This window comes from Simochromis diagramma, unplaced genomic scaffold, assembly GCF_900408965.1.
Source record: "Simochromis diagramma unplaced genomic scaffold, fSimDia1.1 OVJJ01000610.1, whole genome shotgun sequence".
Taxonomy (NCBI): domain Eukaryota; kingdom Metazoa; phylum Chordata; class Actinopteri; order Cichliformes; family Cichlidae; genus Simochromis; species Simochromis diagramma.
The window spans coordinates 59,986-74,335 of NW_024387063.1; the positions used below are offsets into that span (position 1 = coordinate 59,986).

The window sequence follows — 14,350 nt, forward strand, 5'->3', positions numbered from 1 at the left end:
TAAACTAAACTCATTACACCACAGAAATGCTCCACACCTTATTCTCCAACAAAATTCAGTTGTTTGCACACATTTTATGAACATGGGGCTTTTCCTCCTTATTTCTTAGCCAAGTTTAGGCAGCCTTTTGAAAATAAACATGAATTCAAATAAACAATCTTAGCAGCAACTGCCCCAGGATGCATCTGAAGTGGGAGGAGGCCTTTGTGTGCACAGGTAAGCAGCTGCACCCCCCGAAATACACAAACATGAGGGGCAATGCTTTTTATTACTCGTTGTCATGGAAATACAATGATAAATAGCAAGTGCTATTGTATGTTTAATATTGCAGGCTGGTGGAAAAGCATCTGGAGCTGCGCTTATACACATGAGATGGACATGCACTTCTTACAGTGGAAAGAACAGGCACAATATTTTTCTCCCTAACATTGAAGTGTCCCATTTCCTGTGGTTTTTTTTTTTTTTAATGTAAGCTCTCCCAGTTGATAAATAACACCATCTTGAAAGGTGGCTTAGCATTTGTCACAGAAAAATGTGCTCACAGTTTGAGCAGCTTCGGCTTGACTAATAAAACCCATCAGCTCCTCTCCCAGTTTCACAGGATGTCTGAAACACGCACGAACGTGTCGGGCTCCCGACTGCCGTCTGGTTATTTTAAGAGATGTGTGCAGTTCACAGAGCCTCCGGGGAGTAGCAGCGCGCTCCTCACAGTTAAAGTAAATGTAATTTTACATAATGATGGCCGTGTGGCTCTCAGAATAACATGCAGGGATGTTTCCATTTTGCAAAGTGCTTCTCAATTAAAACTCAAACATCTGCAATCCAGTGAAAGCTTTTATCAGAGGAACAAATCACAAGAGGGAAGCCAAACTGCCATCCTCGAGACACACAGCCATGACGCCGAGCGAGCACCTCAAAGAAGATAAACACTCAGGATGTTATTCGGTCATTTCAAGTTTAATGAAACTTATAACCACAATCAGCAATTTTAAAAAAAAATCTCTGGATGCCAGTAACAGAACAATTGTGTGATTCACTTTATGCAGTTTGCTTTTTCCCTTCACTTGTTCTTCATACAGTATATAGTGTATATGACAGGAAAAGTTTACACTTTGTCACCAATGTTGCCCTTTTTTTCTTTTTAGCAGAGGCAGTAAAAACACAATGACATACTCAAACATCATGTGTGAAAAAGAGGACACGATGGCTACCAGTACTGTATTTTACACATTTACATCCAAAAATCCAAAACATACTCGTTGTAATAGCTGGTCATTCACCCAGAATAAATACAAATGTGACCTTTGGCACTTTGAATATTTACTTTCATTAGCAGTTTTGAACCAAAGGTTAGTAAAAACCACTGACGTAATCGTGTTTAAACCTTTAGCCATGCTGCTCGTGTGGCTGATATTTTAACTCGTGCCATCCACCTTTTGATACTCTGAGAGGGCAACAAAAAGTGACTTAGAGCTCAATCTCCCCAGATCCTAATCCCCCCAGACTCCCGTTGTCCATGCCACGATGAGTCAGAGCTGATTTGACAGCACAAGGGGGTCTATGTGATATTAGGGAGGGGGTCCTAATATTGTGGCTGATTAGTGTAAATGTGTGCTAGATGGAGTTCAGCACTGATGTTAACTGCAGTTATTATAATCTGAAATAATCTACTGCTAGTACCATTAAAGCTGCATTGGGCAAAAGCCCCTCCCACCAGAGGCACACGGGTGTGTGCGCTTCATTTGGGTTAAAAACAAGACAACATTGAGTTGTGGCTTCCCACAGGACTCACACCCTTTTCTTCCAAGTCCCCTGCTTAAATCCAGTAATCTCACAGAAGTCCACCACATTCCACTTCCACACAGATTTCATTCCTCCTGTCCCTTTCCTCACTTCTCTACCCCCGTGTGTCCTGATGGCACAAAACACAACTACAGGACGTGCACGGGTCCAGTCTCTTCTCTGACTACCTGCAAGTTATAATACGCTGTACAGTTATTTTGGAGTAATGAACCAAAACCATATCATCTAACCCAGCTTTAAAAACCAGGATCGGTGGGAGTGATCATCTAATACTTCAATTTGCACAGATCAGATTAGTTAACAATGACCAACACACTGAGTGCTGTAATTGCACAATCAGCTTTGCAATCAATTCAGCACCATCACTACATGAAACCTGTCAAGTACGTGTCTGATGTGCCGTTACATTATAATCATGTAAAAACAATTCCCAGGTTTAAGTGAAACAGTAAAAGGAAGCTCTCTGTTCAAAGCCCTTCTTGTGCCTTTACATTCATGCGCCTCCGTGTTGTTTCAGACTGACACGTTTCCCGGTTTTTGAGCTACTTGCCCTTCTGAAGCTGGGACAAGAGCTCACATTAACTTACACAAAGCTCTGGCAGGTGCTTTCAGCCTTACCCACTCCTGCAACAGGCAAAGGCACCTGACCTCTGACCTACAAAACAAAGAGTTCATTTTCTCTGTAACTGGGTGATTAAAGCTTGAGTGAAGATATCTGGATCACACAGGATTAAAAATCAGATGCTTTGTACAAGAATAATTTCCATTTACACACAAAAAGCAAGTCGAAGCATTTACACAGTGCTGCAACACACCTCAGTGTGGGTAGTACTGCCTGACGTGACACAAAAGAATAGAAATGAGCCTCAGGCTCCAGCAGAGGGAGCTCTAAGCCTAAATCTAGGCTGTGTGGGGACATCCTGCCCAGCAACTATTCCTCTGCTCATTAGCTGAAGCTTTTCAATAAAAAAAGAGAGGCAGAGCCATTCGCTTGAAGCCAAGGTTTTCTCTCTTCAACCAGTGAGGGTAACAAAGCCTTAGCCAATCGTGTGCTCAAATGTCTGCGGGGGTGCGAAGGAAGGTGGCCTTTGCCTCTCTGTGGCAGATCACTATCAGAGCAGGAAATGAATCATTTATGTCTGCTGAGTAAAAGAGACTCAGAATGAATCTGACAGGCAAAACCAGGATCCATAAGATCCCCCCCCCCCACACACAGCTCAGCAGCACTTTTTACTAAACTCTTCATCAGTGGAGGGAAAACCTGCACACCTGCCCGATGCTGATTACTGCTAGTAAGGAGTAAGCTCCCAGCATGATTTACATCTAGGCACACAAACAAACTGCACATTTCAACATGGTATAAAAATAGATTTAAGGCAACACTGAAAATCCTCCCCCATGCTACTGCTGTTGGCTTAAAACGAAGCGAACTTTAGCAGGTTTGTGATTTTAACCCAACAGGAGCAGTCCTCCCCGAGTCCCTCTAACTCCAATGATAACCAAAATGCATCAAAATAAAAGACATAATACCACCAGGGTCCCCCCCCGCCTCCCCGTGCTAAACTGTGCTGCTGAGAGACCAGCAGCGCCCTCCCCACTAGAATGGCTGAAGTGGAGTGGAGGATCCATCCTCGCTATAGCCTGCAGATCACCAGCTTCCCCTCAGCACAAACAAAGGGAGTGATGGGAGGGGCTCTGTAACCGTCCAGCCATCCAGACAGGGAGGAGTCTGTGAACGGGGTCGAGAGGTCATAGACTGCTTATGTCAGAGTGCGAAGAAGAGGATGAGGACCACGATTAGGATGGCGACCAGGACACCGATGGCACACCACTGTCTCCGACCTGACGGACACAGCACAGGACATCATTGCGCTACAGTGTCGCAGAGCTTAAAACAACCTTAGGCAGCATAAAATATTACAGTAAACACACCGCTCTTTTTTGGAAGAAACTCAAGTTTTTGTCAGGCTTATTTTCTTTTTCCAACTAGCTTTGTGTCTGATTGGACTACGACTGATGATTGAGAGCTGATTCAAGTACCCAGCATAATACTGAGGGTCACACAGGAAATGTTTTGGCCTTTTAGCGCTTCCCTTTCCTGTTTCTTCATTTCATTTCTGTTTTACACACTGCTGTGGTTGCTGTCACTCTTTTTGACACAAGCTGTGTTCCTCACAGTTTTGTCTGCTATAACAGACAGAACAGGGGAGATGAAATGAATGAGAAACACTCAACGCTAAACAGCACTGCAGAAACTGGAACTGGCAGATAGGCTAAACTTTGAGAGCAATGTTTCAGGGTCTACAGAGTCACAGTTAAGATGCACTTCTCACAGCCCACACTGACTGATTTAATTCATAAATCAGGCAGTGTCACTTTAACTAAATTAATTGAAGGTAAATTTTCTGTGAATGTAGAAAATATAACTGCTTGTGTGTAAACTCACTGCTGGTCATGTGAGACACTTTCTCCAGCTTCTTCAGCACAGAGTCCATGCGGGACGATGTCTGGTCCATCTCATCTCCAAAATCCCCCAACATCCTAAAAACAAAACGAGCGATACCGCGAGAACTTTAACATCAGCGTCTGCACATTGTGACCTCACAAAGGCCTGGCTGTTGCAGGGATGTGGACGAGATTATAAGAGGATCAATGAAAAGTTGCCTTTGCGATTAAAAGGCATATCATCTTAATTTGAGGCAAAACGACAGGCTTTTGAGAAAGATCAAGACCAAAAGATTTGACCTTGGTCTTGATCAAACTGGACTGCGGCTCAAGACATTTGTAGTTTCAACAAATTTTGGCGATTTGTTTTAAACATTTGGATTCATTACAGGGAGTTACAGCAGGCTTTTGATAGGACATTATTATATAAATGGACAAAGCTGTAAAAAGTTTAATGGAAGAGGTGCTTTTCGGTGATGTTGGACACACCCCGGCCTGTAATCCAGTCAGGATTTAGATCAAGTACATCAAACAAAAACCTGAACCTGGTTTAGACTGTCAGGTGTTTGTGTGTGTGTGTTCAAAACCCACAATCCTGAAGTGCTGCTTAACATGGATGTAAACACTGTGGGGCTACGAATGCATTCAGTATTCAGTCCTAACTCAGCAGTCACACATGTGACATTTATAGGCATCTAAAAAAAGAGCATATGATGACTGGGACACACCTTTATGTGTTATTGTGTTTTCTCAGCCAACTGAGGAAAAGCTCTCAAAGGTGTGCATGTGTACTCACACGGCCTGCTCATCGAGCTCGTCTCCGATCCGTCCAGACATGTCTTTGAGGACTCTGATACTGCCCGACACCAACTCCAGCTGCTCATCCTGCTCCTGCATGATCAACTACACACACACATACACGCACCCATCACTTCAAAGGACAGACTTACATCTCTTTACTGAAGATTTTCCATAATCCTTCAACTAACCTGAACCTAATCCTAGCCTAAAGATCTTCACCCTTAGATGTAGACGCCAACACTTGTAGGGACACAAGAAAGACATACAGGCCATGAATGTGTTCCCAGTAAAGTTTAGTTACTTTTTATAGTTTGCTCTCTTTTAAATCACATTTCTGAGGAATGAAAATCGCAGAGAGAACCAAAGAACCTCCATTTGCACGTTTTCCACCCGCAGCGAGAACACAGAGCTCTGAAACATCACAAATCATTACTATTTTTTTCTTTCGTGTATTGTATTTTCTGTTCTATACCACATTTAAATGAATGTCTTTGGACATATGAGCTCTCAGGATTCATTGAGAGAACAACTGCCCCAACCTCCAAGACGCAGCCCCCCCAACAAGATTCACTCTTGTGTCAGAACTGACTGATTCTTTTCCGCTGCCTCTCTTTGGTCTGGATGTCATTGCTGTTTCCATACAGAAATACCAGCTTAAAACCAACACACACACACTGGTTCAGCCTCAGTCACTCACTGCTTCTGACCCACTCTTGGTACAGAATTACAGTATTGGGAATTATTGAAATTCTATTTCCCTGCTTGGTAAATCTGCCCCTTTAAAAAACAAACATGTTTTTTGTGTCTCAGTGAACAGCTTGTATCGAGGGTGCTTCTTTTCAGAATCTCTACACTAACCGTTTAAAGAAAAAAAAAAAAGTGCCACTAAATCATATCATTGAACCAAATCATACACTGCTACAAACCCCACGCAGTGATGTCAACGCAGAGGAGACCACATCCTTGCTGAGGTAATGAAACAAAAGGTCAAACTTTTCTTTCATTAAAAAAAAGACATGAAGAAACACTATTTCTTACTAAATACCACAACTTGACACAGGATGTGTGATCACACACTTTCATCACCAATATCAGCGCACACCGCAGGAAGTAGAAACCCACAGCTCATACTGTCTTTCACTTCACTCACAGTGTGATACTTTGCAGCACGTCTCCTTCACCTCACTGCTACGCTGCAGCAGCAATCCTTCACTGACGAGCTTATCTTTCACTCCTTCTGTGTGATCCTTTGATTAAAGCTTTCCTGTCATCTATCACATGACAAACAAACAAAATATTCTGATGGGACTTTTCATGAATCCTCGTTTTACATGTAATCATTTGTCACACAACAATATCTCCTTTAGTGCCTTCCCTTTGTTCTTCTCATATTTCCCCCATCTGAGGCTTTTACTTTCCTTTTTTGGCTCTACATCTGTTCAGTTTCAGCTGGTCTCTTACCTGCTGTTGCTCCTGCTGCTCCTGGATGTATCTGGAGTTTGCAGACACCAGATGAGCCTCCAATCCTGTTGACCTGTCCTGGCCCGATGAAGTCAGCAGAGCCTGGACAAACACAGACACGAGACTCAGCCTTTGCAGAAAATTGGGAGTGTACGTGTATGTTTGTGTGTCTGTGTGCTGTAGGAGTTTCCAGAGGAGAATTATTGTTGGAATAATAGGAGTTTGACAGCTTTTCAAAACACAAGATGGTGCAGTTATTCATTTTCTGTGGCAGATGGAAACTGATCTGTCTGTCAGCGCTTCACGAAGCAAAGACCAAAAAATCCTGAATAGGGGCAACAACAAACGGCTCTTTGAAATGTGTTGTTTTAAAGTTACAACAAAAGCGAGGATTTCTCAGCTAATGTAGAGCAACTTTTGCAGTAGCATTGTGCTCCATTAATATAGCTCGTGCCTTATCATCAATAGAACAAAAACAAGAAATCCTCCATGATAACGGTGTCCATGTGAACTACAGCGAGGCTCGTTTGTGAGTTATGTAAGGTGCGGCTCGTGATGAATGAATGGGCATAAAGAACATAATAAACTGAAGTGAAGGGTCAGGTCCTCTCTCTCATAAAACACACTCCAAGGTTATTGAAAGTAAATATGAAGCTCCAGCAGCCAAAGTTAGCAGTGGACTTCATTTACTACCAGGTTCATAGAAACCTTCTTACTTTCTTCAAAGAATTAGCACACATGTAAAACCAGCACATTTGTGATATTTGGACACTGGCAAATGTTGTTTCCTGTGTGTGCCTGTTCATCCTGTTTTCAAAGTTTAAGAAACTAATAGAGTAGAAAGAAAAACAGTAAGAAAAAAACAGCAGGACCAGAAGAAGGAAGCAGAAAAATGAAAAAAATAAATGAAAAAAACATTTTTACACGCTGAGAGAGCAGACGCCTTACATCAGTGTAACAAACTTCAGTCTTATGTTACCAAAAAGACAAATTGTGCAAACTTTTAGTAAATACAGCTATGAAATCAATTTAAAAATCCTAGATGACATTTTTCACGATTTATTTTGTGTGTTCAAAAGAAGTTGACCTTAGACCTTGAGGTCCAGGTCACTGAGATTTAAACTCATCTGAGATCTTTAGTAGCTGCACCTATGACATGAAGTTCAAAATCCTACATCACCTCATTCTCGAGTTATTGTATTCTCAAACCTGGGAGTTCGGGCCAAGCACCTGCTCACCCAGCGGGTGACAATACCCCATCAGCCTTTTACGGCTGAGGGGTAAAAACTGAGGTGAGAAAGTAAAAGGAAATGCAATGTAGGAGTCAGACAATCACAATAGCTTAGTCATATTTCTAGGGAAGTGTAGCTCAGATTACAGGAGCAGATTTTTACCTGGTCCTGTGCACGACAGGTGAAAACAGATGGTGTAGATGTAGAAGTACGCTAATTTGGAGTTCCACAATTCAGACCCTGTACCTCAAATTGCATTTTACCCAGTAGTGTGGATATATATATATATATATATATATATGTGTGTTATGTGTACACAGTGTGTGTGTTTTGCTTTATGTTTACATCTTCACCAACCTGTCTGTTCTTCTTCTCTGCCTGAGCCACAGCAGAAGGGCTGGACAACTGATCCTTCATGTCCTATACAGACACACACACAAAAAGCAAAACACAAATAATTACACCTCTCATTTCACCATTTGTCCCAATAGCAGCAGAAAAATCCTTTTAAAGGCTGCCTCAGTGCAGACATGTTCATTAATGAGATTTTCTGTGCTGCTCCAGAATCGCTGTCAGGCAAATCGAAATGTCAGAAAGTCTTTTGTTCCTTCACAGCGGAGCTCTTCTGTTTGGCTCCGGTGACTCAGTTCTCCAGGCCTATTTTAAGAATGCCACCTTTGCCGTTAAGTCGTGTTAAAAACTGACTCATGTTTTCCATTGTGCCTACAGCTTGGACACTGATTTAAATTCATTAAAAGTCAGGAGCTCAACAGCTGCAGCGCGGTTAAATATGTCGACAGGTAGAAATAAACTGTGTATGTGGTTACAATAGAAACAGGGAAAATGAATAAATAAGTGTTGCTCGGCTTTGGGAGCTGCTGCTTTGACTAATGTTTGACTTTGCCTCTACTTTATTGGTAACACTGGAGCTGCAAAGACACAGCGGAGGCCTTCCAGGGAAGCAGCTGTCTGCGCTCCATCAAGAACACTTGTAGCTACTGGAAACCGGTTTCAAAATAAAACATTATACCCTCAGCATAGGGCTAAAGCTTCTGGAGGGTCCTAGAAAAATGCATACACTATTGGGCTTAGAGCCACAAATCGACCACGCCCAAAAAAGTGCTATAAAAAATTTATATATTAATATTTTATTCCACTTTAAATTAGCCAATCTTTTAGACCTACTTCTCCTTGAAATATTCATGTCAAGTTTTAATTACATTTCGCGGATTTTAACCCTTTATATCCCGGTTTCGTCACATGAGCGCACTGCTTTTTTTGCCCCAAAAAACATAAAACTTGAATATTTTCCAAAAAAAAACATTTGAGGTAATATTCAATTGTTATTATAATTAGGCCTTTACATGGACTAAAGATTGGCACCAACATTCATTTCGATCGCCTTTTTTTTTTTTTTTTTCAGGACCAGAAAATGGTCTCCAGGCGGCAAATGCTCCTCCTCTAGGCCGAAATAAGTGCATCGTCCCGGGGTAAGTCGCGACGATCACCGGGGCACGATCACCGGGGACCCCTTTTTCCAGCACACACGTCCGATACCACGTGACAACAAATACGTCATTTCCTGTTGACTAAAAAAAAATGCACCCTCTCACGGCCCTAGGGACCGAAAATGGTCCCGCCCGATCAGCGGGCGAAGCCGCTGCTGCACGCCGGAAATGAGGCTTCGTTTCCCGCAGGTCTGTCTAAGTAGCCCGCTGTTTTCCAGCCCGGGGTCAAATGTGGAGCAAGGGCGCCACCCGGTGGACAAATAAAAAAAATTACAACTCTAAGGCCAATAGTACAAAACGACACGGAAACATAAGTAATCACCAAGACATTAACGGTAATAATTCTGCAGTGAAAAATAGCGTTTATAATGGAAGTCAATGGGGCACAAATCGACCACTAAGCCCAATAGTGTAAGTTTGTCTGTAGCTTAGCCACTGAAGCTAATTGAAGGAAGTCAGACTTGAATTTTGAAATAAAATCATATCAAACTTTTTTTTGGAGAATTTGGCTATAGTCCATTCAACACTGTGCAAATGGCATGTAATCAAAATTTGAAAAAAGCCACAAATCGACCTAAGACCCTCCAGGGGTTTTAAAATCAAATAAGAATAGCTTGTTTTTAATTATTATAATACTAGATGAAAAATATTCTTTTGAAAAAGGCTTCTGATGGATCTGGGAGTACTACGACTTCTGAACCATTTATGAGATAAGGTCTAGATCACCTGACGCCCAGTAGTTTTTGGAAAACCCCACTGAATGATTACTCAGTGTGTTCAAAATAATAAGTGTTTGTTAGTCATACTGTGTTTGTGTGTAAATATGTTGCAGAAGATTAGAGCACAACTTATGAGTCATCAAAGCAAAGAAAATACTGGTAAATTTAGTTTCTCATTTTCATTTAGATAAGGGCTTTATGTTTAGGCAAGAGTGAACAATACTCTGAAATTACAAAAATTTGACTTGATGCTGTGCTCTGATTAAAGTGTTCCTTTCATTTTTGTGAGCAGTGTAACATGTTGGATACTAAATGTTTTGTATTCAAGGGTAAATACAGAGAGATTTTTGACAAAACTCCAGATTATCATGTTTAAGCAGATATCACTTTATCAGGTACACCTTTGAGACTTAAAGCAACCGTATCAAATAGCTCTGCTATAAATTAAGAAGAGGACAACTATGTTGTTTCATCTACAATTTGTCATCTGCAATGTTTTATTCATGTCATTCACAAATGTTTATTGAGCACACAACAACAAAAAGACCACAGGACTTGATGTCTGAATATATAAGAGTGTGGAAACAGGAAAAAAAAATGAATTCAGGTTGAAGTTACCTGGACAGACTTCCTGGTTCGCTCCACAAAATCTTTCCTCTCCTGAAGTTCATTATCACCCAGTCTGAACTTCCCTGGATTTGACTCCACGATGCCTGAACCAGTCAAGGACCCACCAACAAAATGGCTCAATCAGTGCTACATCTCTTACAAGAGTGATACATGGTACTTAAAACAAACCTTGTGGAGAATTTCACAAATGCAAAGATGGCACCAAAATCAGATGTGACGGCTGATTCATACATGAATGTTCAGGTGACCACTGTCTAGAGACAGTTTTGGTATGACTGCTGTGCAATTACACCTGCTTCTAGAAGGACTTGTGTTATGGTGCTGACCAGGTATTGCATTAAATTTCAGGTATTCTGACAACCTCTTGACTCCCTGGATTCATTTCACACTTAATAATCCGTCTCCATCAGTGATGACAAAAACCCCACAAGAAGTTCAGGCATTTAATAAAAGCTCGCCTTCTCTTCTTTTCCATCAGCAGTGTTTCCTGATATGTTCCTAAGCGCTGACAGCGACTTTTCAAATACTTCTATGGTAAATTATTATGTAACTAAAATGGTTCCAGTTTAGGAGACCAATCTGATTAAACAGGACGAAAACAGGAAGACAGTGTGCACAAAGAGCCTGTTTGTTTTAAAAATACTGCTCATCATATGATGACAGTGGCATTGTGGGGCATTAGGAAGCCATTTGTTCATGCTTCAAGGATACTGATGGTTTCACTGAGGTCCTCTAGGTCCCAGTCTATGGCCCTCAGACAGTTTCTCAGTTCGTTGGCGCTCCAGTCTAGTTCATCTCGACTCACCTGAAACAAACAGACCCGGGGCAAATTTACTCATCCAAAGGTGTCAGAAACACTGGCATTGATTATTTTACAATTTTCTTTTTGGCCAGAGGGGCCGTGGGCGCGATGTGGCAACCTCGCTTCTGTCAGTCTGCTCCAGGGCAGCTGTGGCTACAACTGTAGCTGCCTCCACCAGTGTGTGAATGTGAGAGTGAATGAATAGTGGAATTGTAAAGCACTTTGACGCCCCGAAAAGCACTATATAAATGCAATCCATTATTATTATTCTTTTATAATTTTGATGTTTTGTGTTTTCTGAAGTGATGCAGATGACATGTGACATCTCTTCTGTTCTGGGTCAATCTGATCCGCAACATAACAGGAGGGTTAAAATGCTAAAAAACAAACAAATAAAACCAATACTTTGAAAAAACTTTAAAAAACAAAAACAGAGAAAACATTTTCATAGTCGAATCAATAAGAATGAGTAATAATTTTATTGCGCAGAAATAAAGTGGGGGGCAGGGGTTTAAAGGTTATTTTAATGCAATACTTGTCCAAACATTTATGGAAAAAAAAATTGGACATGGGCATACCAGTTCCCCTTAATTCCTATGAAATATTTAAGTGTCCAAGATACCTTAAGGCCCTGCAAAACTTTGGACAGTATACACATCCTATTAAAAACACAAGAAAATAAACCTCACACAAACAGCAGTGAATTAGATGCCATGATAACTCGATAAACGCGGGATTATTTCCAGTTACAATATTTAAAACTATAATGAACACCTGATGACCCTGAAAAGTTGTGTGCCATCCTGGCAGCATGTTTGTACCACGTGAGTCAGCCCATGAGGCTCACCTGTGTCCCCTCCTGCAACAGCTCCTCCCATCTATCAAACAGGCCCCGAGCTCGAGACAGGGCCTTCTGCACCTCCCTGAACAAAAACACACAACAGGAACATTATCAGCGCGGAAAATCATAGCCAGTTGACTTCGCCCTTTAATCATTTAAAGTACAGGGGTGTTTTCCGAACTGAGCACTGCAGCTACGCCCCTCGGTTAACCAAAACAAACCCCAGTTCCCATGCTTCCTAACTTCGCAACGACTTTAAAGTGCCTGACCACAGCCAGTCCCACAGCTGGCCCGGTGTTTTCACTGACAGCCAAGTGGGGTGTGGGTAGAAACGGATTTCAGTGAGTGCTGAGTTCGTCGCTCTGATATATATATAAAAAAAAAAGAAAACTCACTGAGCCCCTCTGCGCAGCTGCTACAGTAGCACTAATGCTAACTAGCTAGAGCTAGCCGCTTGGCTAACTTCTCTGATATAATTTTGCTTTGAGGGGAAAAATAGCAACACCCCCGCGTAACTAACACTCAACGCGCTAAAAGCTGTAGTTAGTTTATAACAACGCGAGCTTTCACGTCTCATTTAGTTTTCATTTCTCACCCCTTCACAACGAAAAATGGGTCTTCTATCGACATGTTGTTTCCTTCCTCTTCACACCTAGCGCATGCGCACGTCACTGGTAGCACACAGACGTAAAAAAGACGGGGAGGGGAGGTGGAGAGTTGGGGGTGGTATGGTAGTTATATAACTCAGCTCAGTAACAGCTATGCAGGCGCTGTCCGAGCCTCTATTTGCTGGGACTTCGTCACAAGCATAAACACAAAGGACAAGAATAAAATAGTTATAAACAAACAGGTAGATAAAACAGGTATGGGAGCTGGACATAGTATATATTATTTGATTGATTCAAGTACAAAGTGCAGACCATGTACTGCAGATTTGGAAAAGGTAATGGAAAATTCTGTGGGCAAGAGGGGCAAAGTCCATCTGATGATGACAACAGTTTCATGGAAAGTGCTTTCGCCAACCTCAGTGTGGAAATCTGACCTAGGCTGATGTGTCATTGGACACTATGGAGGTCCTATTAGAAATTAATTTGAGACAATCCATGAAAATGGTGAAAGAAAAAAAGGGATAATAGCAGGGTGTTGCTAGGGGAGAGAAAAAAAGCATGCTTGGCAAATCCTCCACAGCCGTGTTTGCATGCCTCCGTCCTGTCCCACCCATTTGTCTCTATTCCTGTGGGCTTTTCTCAAGCCCACCCTGTCCTGCCCAGCTTCCTTCCTTCCTTCCTGTCGTCATCCTGCACTCCCCCAATTCCTCCCATCCTGTCCTGAGAAAATTCACAGCTATAGCTATAAATGTCCCGTCTTCTGTTCCAGGTTCTCTCAGTCCAATGGAGCACGTTTGGAATGTGGCGGCACGGCTGATTCCCATCATTGTCGGCTTGCCAATGACAAATCTGCAAATCTGACAAACTGTGTGATGCTATCGTGTTGATACGCAACAAAATCTGTGAGGAATGTTTGCAATACTTTGTTGAACTCGTGGTGACTGTTCTTATTTAAAAGACTAAACTCTTATTTTAGTACAGCTGAAAACTACCAAGCTGATCAAACGAGGAGTAAATTTGCCCAGTCAAGCGTCTGAAGCATCATCAGTGGAGGGTGTGAGGAGCTTTCAAAACTCACCAGATTTTTTTAAAATAAAAAAGTGTGTTTTTCCCCCCCTGTGTTTGGGAAACATGGTGTACTACTTCTTTTTAAAAAACACTGAAATCTGGCTCTTCTAGGTGTCATTTAATAAGGACCAGTGAGGCATCCTGTTCTCGTCTAGATGAAACTGTAGTATGAAATCTTATTTCCCCCCTTGTGGAATAGACTTCATTTCTTTGTTTTGAAGATTTGATTTGATTCTGAAAGGTCAGAAAATAGTCTCTTCTTATCGTCCATTTTCCGACTGCAATCAATTGCACAAACGTCGAAGCTTAAAGATACAAGTAATTGTATCTTTAACCACAACATGTTTTAGTCATGCTTACATAGTTGGAAAAGGGGGTTTTCTGATTATCAGTATGCCTTTTAACTTGATGACCTCCCACTAGCTGTGGGAG

General features: G+C 41.8%; 1 protein-coding gene across 1 annotated transcript; it reads right to left on the reverse strand.

The window, feature by feature from the left end:
- Positions 1-936: 936 nt before the first annotated feature.
- Positions 937-12,965, reverse strand: LOC120742073 (syntaxin-10). The gene is made up of 9 exons (XM_040045216.1): positions 12,838-12,965; positions 12,249-12,324; positions 11,311-11,404; positions 10,588-10,682; positions 8,100-8,162; positions 6,511-6,612; positions 5,045-5,151; positions 4,250-4,344; positions 937-3,645 (listed from the first exon to the last, which is right to left on the reverse strand). The coding sequence occupies exons 1-9, from the start codon at positions 12,870-12,872 to the stop codon at positions 3,569-3,571; spliced, it is 744 nt and encodes a 247-aa protein (XP_039901150.1). The 5' UTR covers positions 12,873-12,965; the 3' UTR covers positions 937-3,568.
- Between the last annotated feature and the right edge of the window lie 1,385 nt (positions 12,966-14,350).